Genomic DNA, 19,777 nt, shown 5'->3' with positions numbered 1-19,777 from the left:
TTTAAAATGTCATTTTCTGCCAATTCTGTTTGTCATTTCTGGTTCTGTTTTGATTTTTTTTTAAATTTTAGGTCATATTTTCTTGGTTTTTTGGTATTCCAGGTTGTTTTCTCTTGAACACCAGACATTATGAAGTTGCTGTATTTTTTTGTATTCCCATAAATATTAGGTATCAGTTAAGTTACTTGGAAACTGTTTGATCCATTTATGATTTGCTTTCCAGCTTTGTTATACAGATAAGAGCAACTTGTATGCTAGGGCTTATATTTTTCCCAACCCTGTGGCAGCTCACTTGAGTTACCATGTTTTCTACTGTGGCTGCTGCAACCTCTAGCTAGCCATATGTGGGCTGAGGAATTATTCCCTTTACTCTTTTCAAATGATTCTTTCCCTCTCTTCCTGTAGTTTCCTCACATAAATATGCTTATCAACACTCAGCAGAAGACTCAGGGAGAATTTTTGTAGCTCTCTGGAGGTTTTTCTTCCTCTGTACTTCAGTACTCTGCCCTGGAACTCTAGCCACTTTGACCTCCCCAGCTTTTGTCTATTTTTTTGGTCGTTACCATTGGAGGGTAAATCTAGTCCCTGTTACTCCATCTTGGCTGGATGTAGAAGTTAACCTTTGTCTTTCAGTTTTAAAAACATCCAGTGAAAAGATTTAGATTAATCGGTATTATAAACAAGTTTGGACTATGTCCATTTCCCCTTGTAATTTCTAGGTAGCACAGTAATACAAAAACTTTATATGTCAGTATAAACAACAAAAAATGATGATTCGGGATACTGAGGTCATTTTCAACATTTGGTTTCTGCCTGTCCATGTTTATGATGTATTTGATTTATAGATTAGAACAACAGTGACATCCTAGGTAATTAGGAAAATAATATTTTAGGATATAAGTAGCAAATAAAATAACCTGTATTTACTAATATTACTTAAGTTTGGTAGGAAACCCAATTTTTACCTTATCTTCCTTTTGAAAATTAAGAATACTTGTGATTTTTTTTTTTTTTAGACTTATGCTTTTCTTTATGGGCATCCATTGGTTTGGTATGTGTATGTTTGTAAACTCCACTGCATTTTTCTCATTTTTATACCTTATCAAGATTATAGCAAATTACATTTTTATAATTGAGGATTTCTCATGATTAGTGTAATATGAGATAAATTTGATAGTGCAGGGAGAATAATAATGATATTATCAGGCACAGTGGTGATGTAGAAGGACTCTGGACTAAGGTAAGAGTGAGTGAAGAAAGTATAAGTTGAGTCTTGGCTAGTTTCTTATAACTTGTAGTACTTCTTTGAGTCTTACTTTCTTTAAAATGACATAATACTTTTCTCAAAGGTAGTTGCAAGAATTAAGTGCATTTTGTGAAAGTGCATAGTAAACTACAAATGCTATATAATAATCAGGTAACATTTGGAAGCTTAGCCTTAGAAGTATAAATTTCAGGTAGTAAATACAGTGGGAAAATTTGTACCCAAACCTAACATTAATAACTAGAATTATTATCTTGGCCTGTGTTTTCTTTAGTTTCAGAAATTTTTCAATTTGAGTTTTGATGCCCAGTTTAATAGAAATGAGTCACATTATCCTTCCTCTCTTTACTTGACGGTACACCATTTGCTCTTCACCCACATATGTGATCCGTGGGTTATGGAGAGAAATAAGGATATTGATGAATAACTTTAGACAAAGAATACTTTTCAGCAACACTTGTGAGTTTCTGTTAGGCCTTAGGAAGTGAAGACTCATAGACATTAAACTAATTAACTCATTAATAATTAGTGAGAAAACTTGAGGAACAAATCATTAAGTCAGATTCTGTGTTCTCTGTAAATACCAATGATTGTAATTCATGAAGTGGATTAGATTACCTGGGTTTTCATAGTCTAAAACATTCTCTGCAGAATGGTGCAGAAACTGTTACTGAGAATCAGAATAAAAGGCTACAGAATTATGTGAGGCTTATCCTGTATTTATGAATCAGATTTTAAGTGGAAACCACAATTGTTTCCTTGTATGTCATTCATGCTTTAGCAGAGGATATGATGCCATAGAACTGGCTTGTTTTGTAGCTTCTTATTTAAGGTTGCACTGCTTTCTTTTCTTTTCTGGAAGCCACAGCAGTTTTTGATGTATTATCAAACCACAAAATGTACCTTCTTGGTTATGTAGTAGGAGGAAATGTGTTAATATTGTTTGATAGTCTTAGTACTGATTATGGCGTTCCATTTAGCCTTTTTTTGAAAATACAGCATAAATAAATGTATGCATACATATATTGGGGGTAGCTAGTATCTAGGCAGACATGTGGAAAACAGTTTTGAACCCTTTGAATATATTAGGTTCTGTTTAAAATAGTATTTTAGATCTGGGAATGTTGCTCAGTGGTTGAGCTCTTGCCTGGCATACACAAAGCCTCATGCAATCCCAGCAGCACACATACAAAAAAAGATAATGTGTTATATTGTTTAACTTGACTCTAATAGGTTTAATCTCTTTCATTCCATTTTAGCATCAAGGCGTGCCATGGGTTGCCTCTCATAAATGGACAAAGCTGTGATCCTTATGCAACAGTTTCTCTAGTGGGTCCTTCTAGGTAATGTGTATTGAATGGTTAGTGGGTTTTTAAGTTTAAAGTTGGCTTTAAGAATTGGAAAATTAATGTTCTTAGAGCAAATGCTAAGTAACTATGACACAAAATAATCCTTTGAAAGAAGAATCTTTGATGAGTTCATTATACACATGTAAGCAATAAGGTTTCTGTTTTTACAGAAAGATATTGAGTGCCATTTTAAATCTTCCATATGCTTAGTCTGTGAGGAAACCTCAGTCTCATACTATTAAAATGTGCTTTAAAACGTAAACTTGGCCTTCTTCACTCATCAGTATTCCTTCTTTCAAATGACCTAAATTTTACACAGGTAAAATTCTGTCTTAATAAATACCAATCCCACTTGCCTACCATCCACAAAGCCCTAGGTTTGATCCCCAGCACTACAGAAACAAAACAAAAAATGCCAACTCAGAATAATGAGGCAGTTTCCATATTGTTATCTGGAAAGCATCTTGGGACTGCCTTTCCTACTCATGAGATCTGTGTTCTTCAAAGAGAATTCGAAGCTGTAGACAAACTACTGAAGTACTAGAGCATGATGAAGTGTAGGTACCATATCATTGGTTTAACCGATTTGTGATAATTTATGAGAAAAAAACTATAGCAGTTTGTGAAGTTTTGAGTTGTATAGCTTCTTGTGGTTTATCTAAGGGACTGACTAGTCTGAAATTTTTCTACAACTTGAGGTTTTAGAATCAGGAAATAAAAAGCACAAGATTTCCTCTACACACACACACACACACACACACACACACACACACACACCCCTTGTCTCCATTCCCGAGAGCTCTAGTTATTCTGATTAAAAATAAAAAACCTGCTAATAAGTCACTTTGAAAACTGTATTCACATATGTATATAAAGTACCTAATACCATACTGTGCCTGAACCATGGGTGCTTAGAAATGGCATGCTACTATTAGTATGTTGGTATTAAAAGCAAATAATCATATAATATTTAGTGCTATCAGAGTGGTTTATTTTTGCATGTTAAAAATGTTCAACTTTGTGGAGCTGGTTTTTTTTTTTTTTTTTTTGCTTAATGATCTGTACCTGACATACAAATTGTTTAGTGTAATTGTTTAGTAACATATAATTAGAAACTGTTTAGCATACGAATTTGTTTTAAAAAAAGTCGCTGTTGGTTTTGCTATTGTACCATACTGTGTAAGATTTTCACATTGGGGGAGGCTGGGTACAGCTACAGGACTTGGCTGTACATTTCTTTATAACCTCTGAATACTTATTTCAAAGTTAAAAAAAAAATGTTTCAGTCACTATTACAGCTGAAGCTCAAGAAGTCAAGTGAGTTAAGAATGCTTTTCATGGTCCTCGGGTGTTTTTCAACATAGGCAAAGGCACTGTAAATCTTGTAATCTGCCTTCTCACTATTCTGATTGGCTTATGTAATAGAATGTGTTTTAAAACCTCTGAAGAGAGCTTGATAGTCAGTCTGGTATAGGCATAGAGAGAATAATACACTCTTGGCATATATAGAATTTTTGTTTGTTTGTGGGGATACTTGGTGCCCTGCCCCCCCAAGTATATTTAAAACTGCAGTCTTCCCTGAGTCATCTTAACATTTAAACGGAGGCCAGTCTCCCTGGTTGGAAATAGCATGTTTTATAATTGTGTACTATTAAGTTCTACAAGGTAAAACTCTACCACATTGGAACAGGAATGACCAAAAGAAGACAAAAGTAAAGAAGAAAACAAGCAATCCGCAGTTTAATGAAATCTTTTATTTTGAGGTAATTTCTTGTTTTATATAAATGTTAACAGTGAATATTTAAGATTGAGTTCTAGTTGATTTCTTTTCTCAAACCACAGCCATTGTAATTATATTATCAACTAATGCAACCATTTCTATCCAGAAAGCAATAGAACCATGTACTGCACATAAAAGAGATAAAAGTAGAGCTCTGATTGGTTTGGTAGTAGGGACGGCTAGGGCCATTCCCACTCCCACTCCCGTCCCCACTCCAGTCATCCTCACTGTCACACCTTCCTCTATACCCTCCCCACCCTGTCCGGCTCCCCATCTGACACATAATGGCCACAAGACTCTTCTACAGCATACTGTTTGAAAACCACCAGTGAAATAAGTATGGTTATCATTTAGCAGATCTGAGATCTAGTCCCAGTTGATTTTGAATGAGTCACTCAATGTGAGACTCAAGTTAAAAAACTTTTTGAAAGGGTAATATTGTAAGGGAAATATTAGCAGCCCTACCTAACTCAGGAGTGTTACATGCCCAGAGCATGTAAGAACCCTTTAAGAGTATAAAATACTTTGTGTCTAAAACCTTATTATTGGGACTGGCAGTATTGCTCAGTGGTAGAGCACTTACCCAGCATGAGCAAATCCCTGGGTTTGATCTCCAGTACCCAGAAGGGGAGGGTGTTATTAAGTTCTTTTTAATCTAATTTCCTCTTAGACACATGCTTGTTTATTTTCATGGAGATCTTCAGCTGCCTCAAAATTGTCCCAAACATGGTGCTTTGGAGTTCTTTACTTGAGAACATCCAGTAAAGAAATCCTTTTTTATATTACTTAAAGACTACAGGAAAAAATATATCAAACTCTGAAAGATTGTGTAATAGTAGAACATGTTGCAGTTGATATTAATTTGTGACAAAGGTTTGCTAAAAGGAGTTGAACTTTGTGCTTTTTCTTCTTTTTTGTATTTTTTTATTCTCCTTCAGAGTGGAAAGAGAGTGCTATGGTATCTCTAGTCATTCCTGATTATTGTTCTGTAATAAAAGAGCACAGGCCAAAAAAAAAAAAAAAAAAAAAACCAAAAATGAAATAGAAGACTGGGGGTAGAAGGAAGGGAGAAGATGTACCAATGTGACTTTCCCACTTCCTGGCTAAGGACTTGTTACAATCATTATACATTTATTAATGGTTCTGCATTTATAGTCTGCATTTATTAATGGTTGTTACATATAAACTGGAGAAAACTGAAAGGGCCAAAAAGGGGCTACTGACTGAAGGCCCTCACCCTCCCCATAAGTCCACATACCTTGAACCACAGATGGGATGGAATCTACTAGCATTATAGAGCCTTGCAGCAAGCAGAGGGCTTTTTGAAAGTCAAGAGCTGACCTGTTTGGTGTACCAGAGGACCTGTTAGGCCTTGAAACATTTATCCAGTGGCCCTTTTGGTGTTGGTTATAAAGATGGAAAAAGTTCCATCTCTGTCCTCTGGCTGGAGTAGAAGACAGTACACATATGCATGTATCTACACAGCAGGCAAATGCAGTAGACACCGTTTACCTGTGGTGGTCAGGAGAGGCTTGAGAGGGCAGGAAAGACTAAATTTTCTTAATGAGGAAAAAGAGCATTTTGAGCACAAAGACAGACAGCTAGAAAGTTATGTCCAAAGAATAGCAAGTAATGATTAAACTGGGTTTGTTTAAGAAAATAATGGCAACCGAGATTAGAATGGTAGAACAGGACCAGCTATTGAAACCCTCCTGTTTCTTGGGTAGGGTGCTTTAATTTTAGCTGTTGAGTATTTTTGAGTCTGAAAATGGTAAGCAGTGTTTTGAAAAGAATTAACCATGATCTGTGGACCAGGTGACTGAGGTGTTTAAAAAAAAAAAAAAAAAAAAAACCAACTAGGGAGGGTCTGTTCTAGAGAATAGTGTAAGAGGCAGATAAGAAAGATACTGCAAAGGGCAAGATGACAGATTGGTTATAGAGGAAAAAGGAAAGAAAAGAGTGAAAGTTGCCCCCATGGTTTCAAGTCTGGAAAAATAGGAGGAAGAAAATAGGTGACTTAGTTTGAGACATAAAGAAATCTGACATGTAAAATGCTCCAGTGCTCCAGTTCATAACTGAAACATAAGATAAGTGATGGTTGTAGATCAAGATAAAGATTTGTTTACAAGGTATCAAAAAAGTTCTGGGAGTAGAGGTGTACAATAAAGGAGAAAAAGTGAAGAGACTTGGTTCAGCTGCTTATTCAGTATTCAGCTTTGAGCATGTCATTTAATTTTTGTACTTTTGCTTCCTCATTTTCAAGATGAGGATAATAAATCTAGCCCTGCCTGCCTCAGAGCAACGTTCTGATGAATAAAGGAGATAATGTGTGTGAACGCATTTTATAAACTGTAAGCACCATGTAGCATCAGGTTGTTTTTAGGGCAAAGTAAAAGCTAAAACCGTGGAAAGTACCCATGTCCATAGGATCAGAGGGAAAAAACAGCAGAGAAGGTTGCTAGAATAGTGCCCAGGTAACTCAAAGCCAAGGGTGTTCTGGGAGAGGAGCTGTGGTTGTATGTTCACTCGGTCAGAGAGAGAGAGGTCAAGGACAGTGATAATAAGAACTGGTCATCAGAATTGGTGATGCAGAGAAAGATTGTAGGAGGGTGATCTGTGAGGAGGCCAGATAGGAGTTGTGAGTGGGTGCTGAGGAAGCACAGGCTGAAGGATGAATTATAGTTTTCAGATACTTATCTGAGAAAAGAAAGATAGAAAGACCTTAATTTAAGGGGAGAATTTTTCTCCAATTTGAGTGAGATGAACAAACTAGTAAAGAAAGCTGCAATTAAAGCAGATTGAATGCTTACTGCATGCTTATTACATACTATCTGTGGGTGGAGTAATCTTAGAAAAGAGGAGAATCATCTCATCCCCTTGTTGAGAAGAGGATGAGAAAACTCACCAAGTGAAGACACCTGTGTGGCAGTGGACCTGTTCAGGTGGATGGTAGTTGAAGCAGTTCCTGCCACTGACTTTGATGTTTTTACCAAAAAGGGAGAAAGTGTTGTGAGTAAAATTGGTATCTTGAAAAATGTGAGAATGTCTTTAAATAGTTTTAAGCAAGTACAGCTTCATTGAATTAAGAATTTTTTTACTCTTCAAGCCACTAGGCGACAACCCATGAGCCAGAGCTTAATGTTCCTATGTATTGAGTTGATAGGAACAGCATGGAGGCAAGGATTTTTATTTTCCCCCACTACCTATTGTTACCTTCCTGCTACTTCCATAGCTTACTTTCCGTACTTTTAGGTAAAATATTACCTCATTGTTTTCTTCTGTTTGTATCTGTAATTGAATATTTTGGGAGTGATCATTTTTAAGTTCATTTAGGAAAAAAATACTTAATTTTTTTTTTTTTTTTTTTACTACACTGTTTTTGTTTACAGGTAACCAGATCCAGTAGTTATACGAAAAAGTCCCAATTCCAGGTAGAAGAGGAGGACATTGAAAAGCTAGAAATTAGGTATGTACCTTGGGATTTTACATAATTGTTTTGTGTATGTGTGTGCCGAAAGAAAATCCTAAATTTAACTGAAAAGGGAGAACCAACCTTACTAGAATTCACCACAGCAAGTTGATTAATGAAACTTAGAGGATGATGCATCTAACTTAAATGATCTTTTCAAAACCTGATTTATTTGCAAACTATCTTGATTTTTGTAAACATAGACTACCTAATTTTCACCTGTTTTATTTTAAATTTTTTCCTTAATTTAATTGTTCCTTAAATATCTGGATCATAGCATAATGGATGGAAAAGCAATTATATCTACGCCAATTTAGAAATAATTTTTTTATTCTTCTTAACATATCTGCTGACTATCAGAAATTTCAGTGAGGTAAGAAGATAATTCAACAGGTGCATGTGTTTGCAGTTTGTGATATTACCTAGGTCTTAAATATCTATGCTGTTTTGGAAAGGGAAGTTTGGCAAATGCATGTGTAGGTGTGGTGTTAACAGTGTGTTTATCTAAAGGGCATATTAATCATGAGTTTGAAGTGATCAGGTAATATATTTTTCTAAATCATCAATCTTTACATATTGGTCATAATTGAAAAAGAAACTGTAGTCTTCTATTGGTTTCTTTTCCTGAATTAAATGAAGTAACTTTGTTATCCTTATTGCTACAGGTTAAAATAAAGTGTAGATTTTCAAACTAAGAATCTTATGTGACTTCTTTTAGACTATTTAGAATTGACACTTTTTGTGTTTTTAAATAAAAACTGCTATACTATTTTGAATTTCTAGTCTGGATAGTGAGGTATATGGCAATGCTAACATCTCTTACTTGTAAGCATGTAAAATTAATGCTATAATACAGTTCAGAGTTATTTGAAACTATTTGATGGTGTGCATTTACTTAAACATTACTTGGCAAACATAAAGCCAGTTTTCAATTTCAGGATCGACTTGTGGAATAATGGAAACCTGGTCCAGGATGTTTTCCTGGGTGAGATTAAGGTTCCTGTGAATGTGTTAAGAAATGATACCTCTTATCAAGCCTGGTAAGAAAGACAGATGTTCTAGTGAACTCTGTAACTTAATCCTCTGTAATACAGTATATATTACAAACAAAAATGCTCACTATAAATATTTTAAATTTGCTATGGAATAAGCAAAAAGTCATTGACATTAATTGATTTGATTATGAATTCTTGATCGTAGAAATATAAGTACATCAGTGGTTTTATGACTTGACCTGTGCTTCTTAGATACAATAACTGAATTTTCCAGAATTACTTTTCTGTTCAATAATGAAATTTTAGAAACTCTGAGAAAGTAGAGAACATAAAACATGACAAGTTGCCTATCTGAGAAGATACTTGCTCACAAGTGAACATCTACTGCTCAAAAGCTTTATCATCAGTTATTGGAACCGTGGATATTTGAAAGCAAAGGGCTTATTTGGGAGTGTCAGTTGTTCGTGAAAACTAACCAGTGATTTTCCCTCACCACACTATGTTGAAATGCACTGTACCTGATGTTATTTCCTAAATTTCTAGGGTCTTGATGTTGTTGAGCTGATTTAAGTAATACACTTTGCTGGAGCTCTAGGGGCTCAATAATGGCTACAGTATTATTTTACATTTTTGTAACTTATGTGACATTAAATTGATGCTGATTTCCTTTGGCCAAATCAGTATGAAACTATGGTTTTCTCTGTCTCCAGCACTTGAAAAAGCATGTGTGTCTTGTCCCTTCCAGTAGGCTGCCAACATCCCTCAGGCTAGACTTGAATTTCAGCTGAATGTAAATGAACATGCCTTTTCTCATTTGTCTTTTAGAGACTAATTTTTAAAAAATGGTGTATTTTTATTTATTTGCAGAGTACACTATTTTAATTCAATACATGATATAATGTATAATGATCAAATCAGAGAGAAATTACCATTTCTCTCTCCTTAAATATCATTTCTCTATATTGGAAAACTTGAAACTCTTCACTAATTGTGGTGAAATTTATAATTGTTATAGATAGTAGCTACCCTATTGTGCTTTTTCACATTAAAACTACTCCCCCAACAACTTCATTTTTGTACCCATTATCTACTTTCTCTCTACACTCCTCCTCCTTCCTGTCCTCTTGTGACATGTGTTCCATTTCTACTGGCGTGTGGTCAACTATTTAACTTCCACAAATGAGGGAGAACGTACAGCATTGGCTTTTTTCATGCCCGTGTTGCATGAACAACAGAATTTCATCCTTTTTCTGATAGAATGTCCATCAATGGATGAATGGATTTTTAAAACGTGGCATATATACCATGGAATATTAACCACTTTATAAGAGCCACTTTTTAGAACTAAGTTTCTTCTGTCTGGAAGAGGTTGACACTGAATGTTTAGATGTTTCTCTTGGTCATGCCTTCCCTGACTAGACTCTGTTGTCTTCTGACACTTGCAGATTGATTTTTAGACTTAAACTTTTTAATTTTTACCTCTACCGAAGATATAAGATTATTGGTCTTGATGGCATTTTATATGATTTCTAAAATGCATCCACAGAGGAAAAATAATTTAACTTAGTCACAGTGAAAAATTGATGAACATTTGGGATTCTTCACCCTCCCTTCGCATTATATCTTTTTCTGCCTTCCATAAAATAGCATACATTTTTAAATGAAAATTTCTGAACTCTGTCAAGTTACATACAATTTTGTTTATGCTAACATAGATGTAAGGAAATATAAAAATGTGAATGTTGTTTCCTTTTAGGTCAGAAACAAAACTCTTGAATTGTAGAACTGTAGCATCCCCTTGTGGGGTTGATGGTAACTGCATGAAAACTCAAGAAAAGCTTTGTTTACCTTCAGGATTTCAGGCATGCTCTTTGTAATTTCCATATTAGCAAAGGGCTAGAATAACTGTCAGTAGTATACTTCTGTTGTTTAAAAAGTCTCAGTTCACTTTCTTTTTTCAAGTAATTTCTATTAGTATTTGTCTATTTCAAGTTCTCCTAAAATTGATTTTTCATCATTCTAATTTGATTTTATTCTCAAATTTTAACATGATGCCTCAGTCACCCTTCCCTTTCTTGGCTGTTCAGTTCCTTAGTAGAATTGTGTTCTTAATGCTGATGTTTTGATCAGATGTTAGGATTATCTTAGTAGTTTTACTATATTGTTGGTTCGGTTAGTTTTTACTTTTCCCTGGGTAGATAATAGAATTGTTTGATTTTTTTTTTTTAATAGGTAATATACTCACTTGGTTCCCAGGTCAAGTAAAAATCTGTCCTCCTTCCCCTCAGCTACTCAGTTTCCCACTTCTGAGGTGACCATTGTTCCAAAGTTTCTGAAAATGTTTTGTTTATATACAAATAAATACATATTTTTCCCTTTTTTTACACACATAAGTACACACTGTATAAAGAAAGTCACCTTGCTTTTTTTACTTAACCATATAACATCAATATAACAATAGAACATCAGTAAGTCTTTTGTTGACTATTGATGGTGGTTAAGAGTATGGACTCTGGAACCAAACTGCCTTGGTTTGGTTCCACTTCTGCTGTTAACTACTTTTATAACCTTGAACTCAATCTGTTTGCCTTTAATTTCTTTATAAAATGGGTTGATACTTTCTAAAGTTGTTAGGAGGATGAAATGAGTTAACATAAAGTAAGTGGCAAGGACTTTGTCGATGGGTATAAATCATGCTCTCATAGTTATATACTGCTGCTTTGCTATCATCACCAGTATTCCAAATCAATGCATATAGAATTTCTGCTTTTTTTTTTTTTGCATAATATCCCATTGTTTGGAATGTTATAAATAAAGACAACCTTAGGAATAATCTAGTTTAATTCATTTTATTAGTTATCTCAGTATAAGAGAATTTAATATTTGCATAATTTTTGTGTATAAATTGATATAGTAATTACCCCCAGGTGATCCAAAATATAAGTGGACATTTAAAAAATACATTTAAATATCTTTTCATGTTGTAATTTTTGTTTTGAAAATAACATTCAAATAGTAGATAAAATAAATGATTGGGATTTTACAAAATAAGCACTTTATACATAATTTAAAGCTAGATTAATGTTTTACTTGAAATTATTTGTCTGGTTTGCCAATTTTGGAAACTTTTGTTCTCACTTTTTTTGTCTCGCCTTGTTTTTTGACATATCTTTTTACTACTTGAATTTGGAAGATGTAAAATATCTTCTATCCTTAGTGATATTATGGTGATTATTATGGAATCAGAAATAACATTCAAATATTAATAGAGCTACCTCTGAACAGTTATTTTCCAGCTTATGGATTATGTACAAATAATTATAATTTTGGTTTGCTTTCTCAGTTTTAACCTTATGGTTACAATTTTTCAAATGCTGATTTTTTTTTTGTATTAAGGAACTATCAAACCTGTTAACTTTTGAGAGCATGGAATTGCTTTTATGCCTCTGTAATTGTGATTGGAAAAGATAGCAATGTCATGCTACCTTCAGTTAATAATTTTTCTTTATTTACTCTTTCTCATTCTTTGAAACCAAAATATTTCATTCAGAATCTAAAGAAAATATACTTCAGGGTTTTTTGCTTTTTTTTCCCTTGTTTGTTCTTTCCTAGATCTAAGGCCTATCAGATATCTCCTGTTTAACAGATCTTGAGGCTTTTCTCTTTAGCTCTAATTAATACATGATTGCATAATTCATAAGGATCCTTCAGGCAATTTACTAAATTGAGCCTTTGTAATATTTTCAAATAATGATCACATATAGTTATACAAATAACTATGTCATTCAAATATGAAAGTTATTCATATGTGTTAGTGGGAATAGTTATTATATGTGTAGCATTTACATAGTGTTAACTGTGTGCCTGGCACAATTCTAAGTGCTTCGCTTACTTTTTTGGGGCTGTTATAAGGTTTAAGTGATAGGGTACTATTAATTAATACCCTTTATTTAACAGAAGAGGAGACACAGAGATTGAGTGACTTGCCCAAAGTTACATAGCAGGAATTTGAACCAAACTGACTCCAGTGTTCACGCTATTAACCAATGGACTATAATAAATTTATTCTTTGGCATACTTTTGAATACATTTAAAAAACTCAAAATGTTTTTTTTTTTTAAGCTATTAGCAAAGATTTTGAATCACCCTTATAAAATATAACTTAAAATGTTTCAAGGGATGGGCAAAACAGTGATGTTTTGAAGGTTTTGTTTTGTTTTGTTTTGTTTTGTTTTGTTTTTTCCAGGTAGACACAGAGGCATTTTTTTTTATAGGGATTTCCTATCTGCCAAAAGAAAAACCCAAGAGGGCAAGTATTAAAAGTGGCAGGAGCGAGCCCTTCTGGAGTTCCTGAGCACCCTGATATAACTCCCCAAGTAATTGGGAGATAGGGAAATAAATTTGCCCCAAGTAAAATTTCTGTAGAACAAACCAAAGCAAAATTTGTTTTGACTGTAGAGTGTGAAGTAGAATGTGGAGACATTGTTTAAGATGAATAGGTGCAGTCCCAGAGAGGCAGAACCAGTTGTAACTGAGAATGCGGTAATACAAGTGATGTTATTCTACTGTGTATGGAAAACACTAGTTATAAAATAGAATAATAAAAAAAGATTCGAACCAAAGAAGCTGATATGGGCATACAGTGGAGGAGGAAGCTACACCTGCTTGGCCTAGAAGCATTGCTGTTTCTTTGGCAAGACTATTGTTTAAGAGATTCTTAAGAGTATTTAACTTTCCTTGTTGTGTCTCTGTACTTAACACTCCACCTTTTGATAATTTGCTTTTCTAAATAGTTTACCTACAAGTAAAAAAGACATAAATATTAGTTAAAATAAGAGATATAGATGAAAACACTATGATACATGGTGATACTTGTTAAAGCCAAGGGGTGAGTGCCTGGGAGGGGCTGCGGCAAGTGGGGGGAATGTCCATTATTACTATTAGCAGTCTTCTCTTTACTTCTGTGAATGAACATTTCCATAATAAGTTGTATTGGTTGCCAAATAATGCAGGTACCTATGCCACTGGGCTATTATATTTCTTTTCATAAATTTATCGATCTTCTTCAAGTATATCAGGCTTTGTAGTCCATCTTTGCAGTTCATGTTCACTTTTAGATATGCTGATAAAGCTAGGTGCTGGAATTTGCAAGGCTGCAGAGACTTACCCTGGATTGTGGGAAATTGACCAAAGTTATGTTTTTGTCAGGGTGTTTGGTGATCAGTCAGCTGGACTTAGAGGTATTTCTGAGTCACCTTTGCTAACAGGCTTGTTTCCAGTTATTTCATTAGCTATATCTTTACATCAGTGTTTCTCAAATCAGAAAGCAGAAGTTCTGAAGGTTGATCTTTCAAGATAGGAATTCCTCTGTTGGGGGTAGTGACACAGTTTCCCATAATTTCTTCTCCCTGTTTTATCTCTTTGTCTTTTATATTTTGCTTGGTTAATCCTCTGGTTCTTTTTTCTGTCTTTGTGATATCTTTCTCACAACTAATAAACATTCTATGAAGTCCTCCTCACTTCTGTCTTTAAACAAGTCAGTCTAGTGGGGGAAGCTGTAGTTGATAAATATAAAAATACCAAAACTACTAAGATTCCTTTATAAAAAGCATTTCAACTAATAAGTGAAAAGGAATGTTAGAAATATAAAATTACAGTGATGATTAATTTTGGTGGTTAATGGCTCTAGACAGTGATCTTCAATGGCCCCTAAAATCACAAAAGAGAAACAGACATTAGTACCTCTTGTTGGATTACACAACACTATCAATGAAGCATTCTTCCCCAAACAGCAAGCCTCTATATCTAACTACCAATATATAGGAAATACAGAGAAGACAAAGAACATCCCAAATGTGGAGAACTCTTCAGATCAGAACAAACTACATGATTCTTGTGAGGAGTGGAGGAATCTATAAATTAAAAGAAACATAAGAATACTATTAACCAGTTATCATCTATGTATCTTATTTGGATTTGAACAAACTGTACAAAACTATTTATGATAAATTTGTAAGAATTTGAATACCAGCTGAATAATGATGATTTTTAAAGTAATACATGAAGCTATAAGATATCTGGAAATCATTTTAGAATAATAAAGCAGGACTGAAACGGTACTAAAACAAGATTAATCTTGAACTGGTAACTGTTGAAACCAGGTGATAAATACATGGAGTTCAGTGTACTACTTTCTTTGCTTTTATATGCATTTAAAATTTCCATGACAAAAAGTTTTTTTTTTTTTTTAATTTAGATTTCTGATTTTGATCCTACAGTTTTTGTCTCTTGACTTGTAAACATTTCTTTCCTGAAGTGTTTAAAGCTGTGTATTTTTTTGCATACGTGTATTTTTTGCATTTTATTTACCTGATAAAAACTATGTCAATATGATTTCTGGAAATAAAAACATTTTCAGTATAATTATATTGTTACTCTTTTAATAATATAAAAAGCTATTTATAAAATTTAATCAAACTTTTTATAAAATAAGTCAAAGTTTTTACATACAGAATTTATTTTAAAACTAGGTCCCAGGGCTGGGAGTGTAGCTCAGTGGGGAGCACGCAAAGCCATAAGTTCAGTCCCCAGAACCAAAAAATAAAAAGCAAAAACAAGGTCATACTCTATTTTACCTATTTCAACTAAATGCTTCTTCCTTAAATTTAGTTTCTCAAATTTCAAAATTTTATTTTTGACAAATACATTGAATTTTAAGTAAGTTTTACCTTTTCTTCCTAAAACAGTAAGCTAATAAACTCTTATTTAACCCCTTTGAGATCTTAATTTTTTATTATCTGTGTTTTTATTTCCTGGATAAAAATCTGCTTAGTTTTCTAGTTCAATATGTAATCAGTATCAAGCTGATCAGTAGTCTGATACTTAGAAGTACCCTAGTTTTAACTGCTAGGTTGACTTTTCAGTTTGTTTATTTAATTTGTTTTATTTGGGTACTGTAGATTGAACCCAGTGCTTCATGCACACTAAGCACATACTCCACCGCTGAGCTGTACCTCTACCCTAGTTTGTTTGGTTGTTTAAGCTTAGCCGTTTATTTACCTAACTGGCTTGGATGCTCATTACCAACACATGGGATTGATTATATTTTTACCTTAGGTACTTGCTACAGCCACGAGATAATGGAAACAAGTCGTCCAAAACTGATGACCTGGGATCTCTTCGATTAAATATATGTTATACAGAAGACTATGTGCTTCCTTCAGAGTACTATGGTCCTTTGAAAACTTTGCTGCTAAAATCACCAGATGTTCAGGTACTTTAAAAATCTCAAGTATATGATTTAATATAACAAAAGCCAAGTTAATTTTGTAAATGATAAAAAAAAGATGTCAAGAGTGTCAACTCTTTTGAAACAGTGTGTGTGTCGATTTAGTTTATCTGAACCAGAGTATTGATTGCAATGTATGCACATTTAATCTCTGATAGGAATTCAGGAAATTAAATATTCTGTATACAGATATATGAAAATTTGAATTGTTTACAAGTTGGTGATCGAACATAATTATGTTTTCTTGATTTTGTGCTTTTTTTCTACCTTTCTGTATTCCAGCCAATATCTGCCTCAGCTGCTTACATTTTGGGTGAAATATGTCGAGATAAAAATGATGCAGTTTTGCCTCTGGTACGACTGCTGCTGCACCATAATAAACTTGTTCCTTTTGTCACAGCAGTGGCGGAATTAGACTTGAAGGATACCCAGTAAGAATTGTATCTTATTAAATGTTAACTATGTGTTGTCAAAATTGGACCTTAGTTTGCTGAATTGTTTCTGTAGTCTGAGTTCTTTTGTATTAACCGGCCTTACTATATAATTGCCTGAAAGAACTGCATAGTAAATGGCAAAAGCCATTCCTTTAAGTTACAGACAATATCCACAACAGTAAAAGTTAACAACTGAAGAAGGAATGTTTTTCACACAATGAAGTTTTTTGTTACTTATTTATCTGTAATGATTCACATGTCACAAATAAAATACTAGGACAGAAATTGTTTTGCCCCCTTTTCCATTATGTGGAACCCCTGTATGCATACATGACTTTATAAAAAGCAATCAGTGGCTTCCCAGTCCCTTCAGTCTTACAACACTTGTTTTATGGCATGTAAACACACACAGACATATACATCATTTTTGGTTCATGAACATAATTTCTTCTTTTTGTTAACTGATTTTTCACATATTTTGGAAAGTGTTTTTCAATGTTTGAAAAACCTAGTAGCAGCAAGTTTTTAAGTAGATGGTAAAAATTATATGACCGAAGTCAAATATGTCATATTGATTTCACTGCCTTTTTTTTTTTAACGCTTGTTTCACCTATTTCTGTTTCTGTTTCAGAGATGCAAACACAATTTTTAGAGGAAACTCCCTGGCTACCCGATGTCTGGATGAGATGATGAAAATAGTGGGAGGGCACTACCTGAAAGTAACCTTAAAATCTACTCTAGATGAGGTAGAGTGTGCCTCCTGCAGTGATAGCCCCTGGCCTTGTTATAGTGTGTTATAGTGGTTAGTGGATAGGAAGCTTCTGTCCATTTGTGAGTTATTGAAAGAATAAGACTAGGGCTGGGGATATAGCTCAGTAGGTAGAGTGCCTGCCTTGCAAGCATAAGGCCCTGGGTTCAATTCCCAGCACCACAAAAAAAAAAAAAAAAAAAGAATAAGGCTAAACACTTTAGAAGTGAATTATTTACCTTTCTTTCAATAGATTTTTACTCAAAAGGCACATTAGAGTGTAATCTACATAAAGATTTGTTTTTGTATTTCCGTTTTAGCTAGAGTTTCACGAATCTGAGAAATACTTTTTGATATAGTTCTTTAGAAAAACTGTAATCCTTGTATATGTAATCTCTGAATGGATGCTTTCAACTTTGTTATAGTTTTAATTTTTATCATTAATTTATCAGAGAAATAATTATTTTCATTTGTCAAATTATTTAGGAAAGAACACTAACTGAGAAATTATTTTCCAGATATGTGAATCCTCAAAGTCCTGTGAAATTGATCCTATTAAATTGAAAGAAGGAGATAATGTAGAAAACAATAAGGTAAGTCCTTATCATGCCTGCATTAAAATTGTTCTTGATGGTGCACCAGTCTTCTACTTACATGGCATTAAAGCTCCATGGAAGGAAGCAATGTTGTTTATGTTTGCGTTAGCCTTTACTATTCATAGTTTCTCCTAGGAATAGCTTTTGTTTGTTTGTTTGTTTTGTGGTACTGGAGCTTGAACTCAGGGGTGCTTTACCACTGAGGTGCAACTTATTTAATTTTGACACATGGTCTCACTAAGGTGCCCAGACTGGCCTTGAACTTGTGACCCTTCTCAGTCTCTGGGATTACAGCATTCACCACCGTGCCAGGCCTAGGACTAGTTTTTAAGAATTTTATTTCCTCAGTTGGTTTCACTTTGTTTTTGTTTCTGATTATCTCTTTCTGGCTGTAGTAACAGTTGTGGATCTAGGCTATATCTAGTTGCAGCCTGCATTCTGACTATTCCTTGCAGGTCGGACTGATCAGGCTAAGTAGCATAGTGACTTGGTCAGTCAGTACTTATAGTTGCCTCTGGGAAACCTACAATTACATATTAGGGAACACAAGTTTTCATTGCTGTGAATAACAGTGTCACAGTGTCCTGTTGCCTGCATATCTGAGTTATTTCCCTGATTTCCCTTTCTATCATTTTATTTTCTCTTTCTTCTTATGAAGTTTATTCATATGTCCACCTCTTATGTCTAAAAAGTCTAAATTTGGTTGATTAAATTAGGTCAGAATGTTAGAGTTTGGAGAAGAGAAACTGGGTTTTAGAATACTAAATAGTGACTGTTCAATAAGTCTCATTTTCAGTGTATTTTTTTCCCATAAAGGTTGTTGAAGATGTGTGGAAGTCAAAATCTTAATGTTTCCTTTTAAATCTTGCAGGAAAATCTGCGTTACTATGTGGACAAGTTATTTAGTACAATTGTAAAATCAAGTATGAGCTGCCCCACTGTAATGTGTGATATCTTTTATTCTCTAAGGCAAATGGCTACCCAGAGATTTCCTAGTAAGTGCCTTATTTTACTGACCATAGCATTTCATTTTCTACACTTTTGGTAGGAATTATGTGTTTGGTTTGTGTGAAATGTTTAAGATTTATAGGTACAACCTTCTTCAGTTTTTGAAAATAATTCCTGCTTTTTCCTGAGGCATCTGGTTTCTTTTTCTTGTAATCTCAAAACACATAGTCCATTTATTTCAACATAACGGCTACTTTATTATATAAAGAGCAATTCAAAATTGAGAAACAAAAATTTTGAACTATAAGTAAATCTACCATATGCTTATGAGTTCATTAAATATGATAAACACAAATATCTTTGTTATTTGAAACATCTTTTCTGGATGCATGCATTTAAATAGTGATAATCTTTAGTTCCATACAGTTGACTGGATTTGATAGTTTGAGAATGCTGAGGTTTTGGTAATGAGATGTTTTCACAGACATGATTTTCATTAGAAACTTTTCAGCTGTGGGTTAGGGATGTAGCTCAGTGGTAGAGTGCTTGCCTAGTACGTGTGAGTCCATGGGTTGAATCCCCAGCACTGCAAAAGAAAAAAGCAAGAAAAGAAACATACAGAGAATTTTGAAGTACATATATCAGTAACTGGCAACTTTAATTTTGCAAAAGTAGTATATTAATGTTTTGCTTGGAAACATTTCATAAAATTAAGAGTTTCTCTCTCCTGTTGTCAGTACTTAGAAGAACCCTTATTTGCAGTACATCTGCAATATTTAAATATAGTGGCTATAGCTAGCTGTCTTTCCAGATCTGTATATAATGGAGGTGAGGGTGCTACTTAAATTATCAGTCTTTCCCAGCTATGTGAAACTTTATTTTTGTGAAGAGATTTTGCTATTTTAT

At 34.0% G+C, this 19,777-nt stretch overlaps 1 protein-coding gene across 2 annotated transcripts in view; it reads left to right on the top strand.

Annotated features, from left to right (window-relative positions):
- Rasa2 (RAS p21 protein activator 2) overlaps nt 1–19,777 on the top strand; it is a 103,886-nt gene that overhangs the window by 52,977 nt on the left and 31,132 nt on the right. For both annotated transcript variants that reach the window (XM_047564412.1, XM_047564411.1), the window contains exons 6-14: nt 2,524–2,607; nt 4,304–4,376; nt 7,783–7,859; nt 8,801–8,902; nt 15,974–16,130; nt 16,428–16,576; nt 17,211–17,325; nt 17,846–17,920; nt 18,795–18,918. In XM_047564412.1, the coding sequence (XP_047420368.1) occupies nt 2,524–2,607; nt 4,304–4,376; nt 7,783–7,859; nt 8,801–8,902; nt 15,974–16,130; nt 16,428–16,576; nt 17,211–17,325; nt 17,846–17,920; nt 18,795–18,918 (956 nt within the window). The remainder of the gene's footprint in view (nt 1–2,523; nt 2,608–4,303; nt 4,377–7,782; nt 7,860–8,800; nt 8,903–15,973; nt 16,131–16,427; nt 16,577–17,210; nt 17,326–17,845; nt 17,921–18,794; nt 18,919–19,777) is intronic.

This window comes from Sciurus carolinensis, chromosome 9 (genome assembly GCF_902686445.1).
Source record: "Sciurus carolinensis chromosome 9, mSciCar1.2, whole genome shotgun sequence".
Taxonomy (NCBI): Eukaryota; Metazoa; Chordata; class Mammalia; order Rodentia; family Sciuridae; genus Sciurus; species Sciurus carolinensis.
The sequence above is the reverse complement of the archived record's forward strand: the minus strand, read 5'-3'. Positions and strand labels throughout refer to the sequence as shown.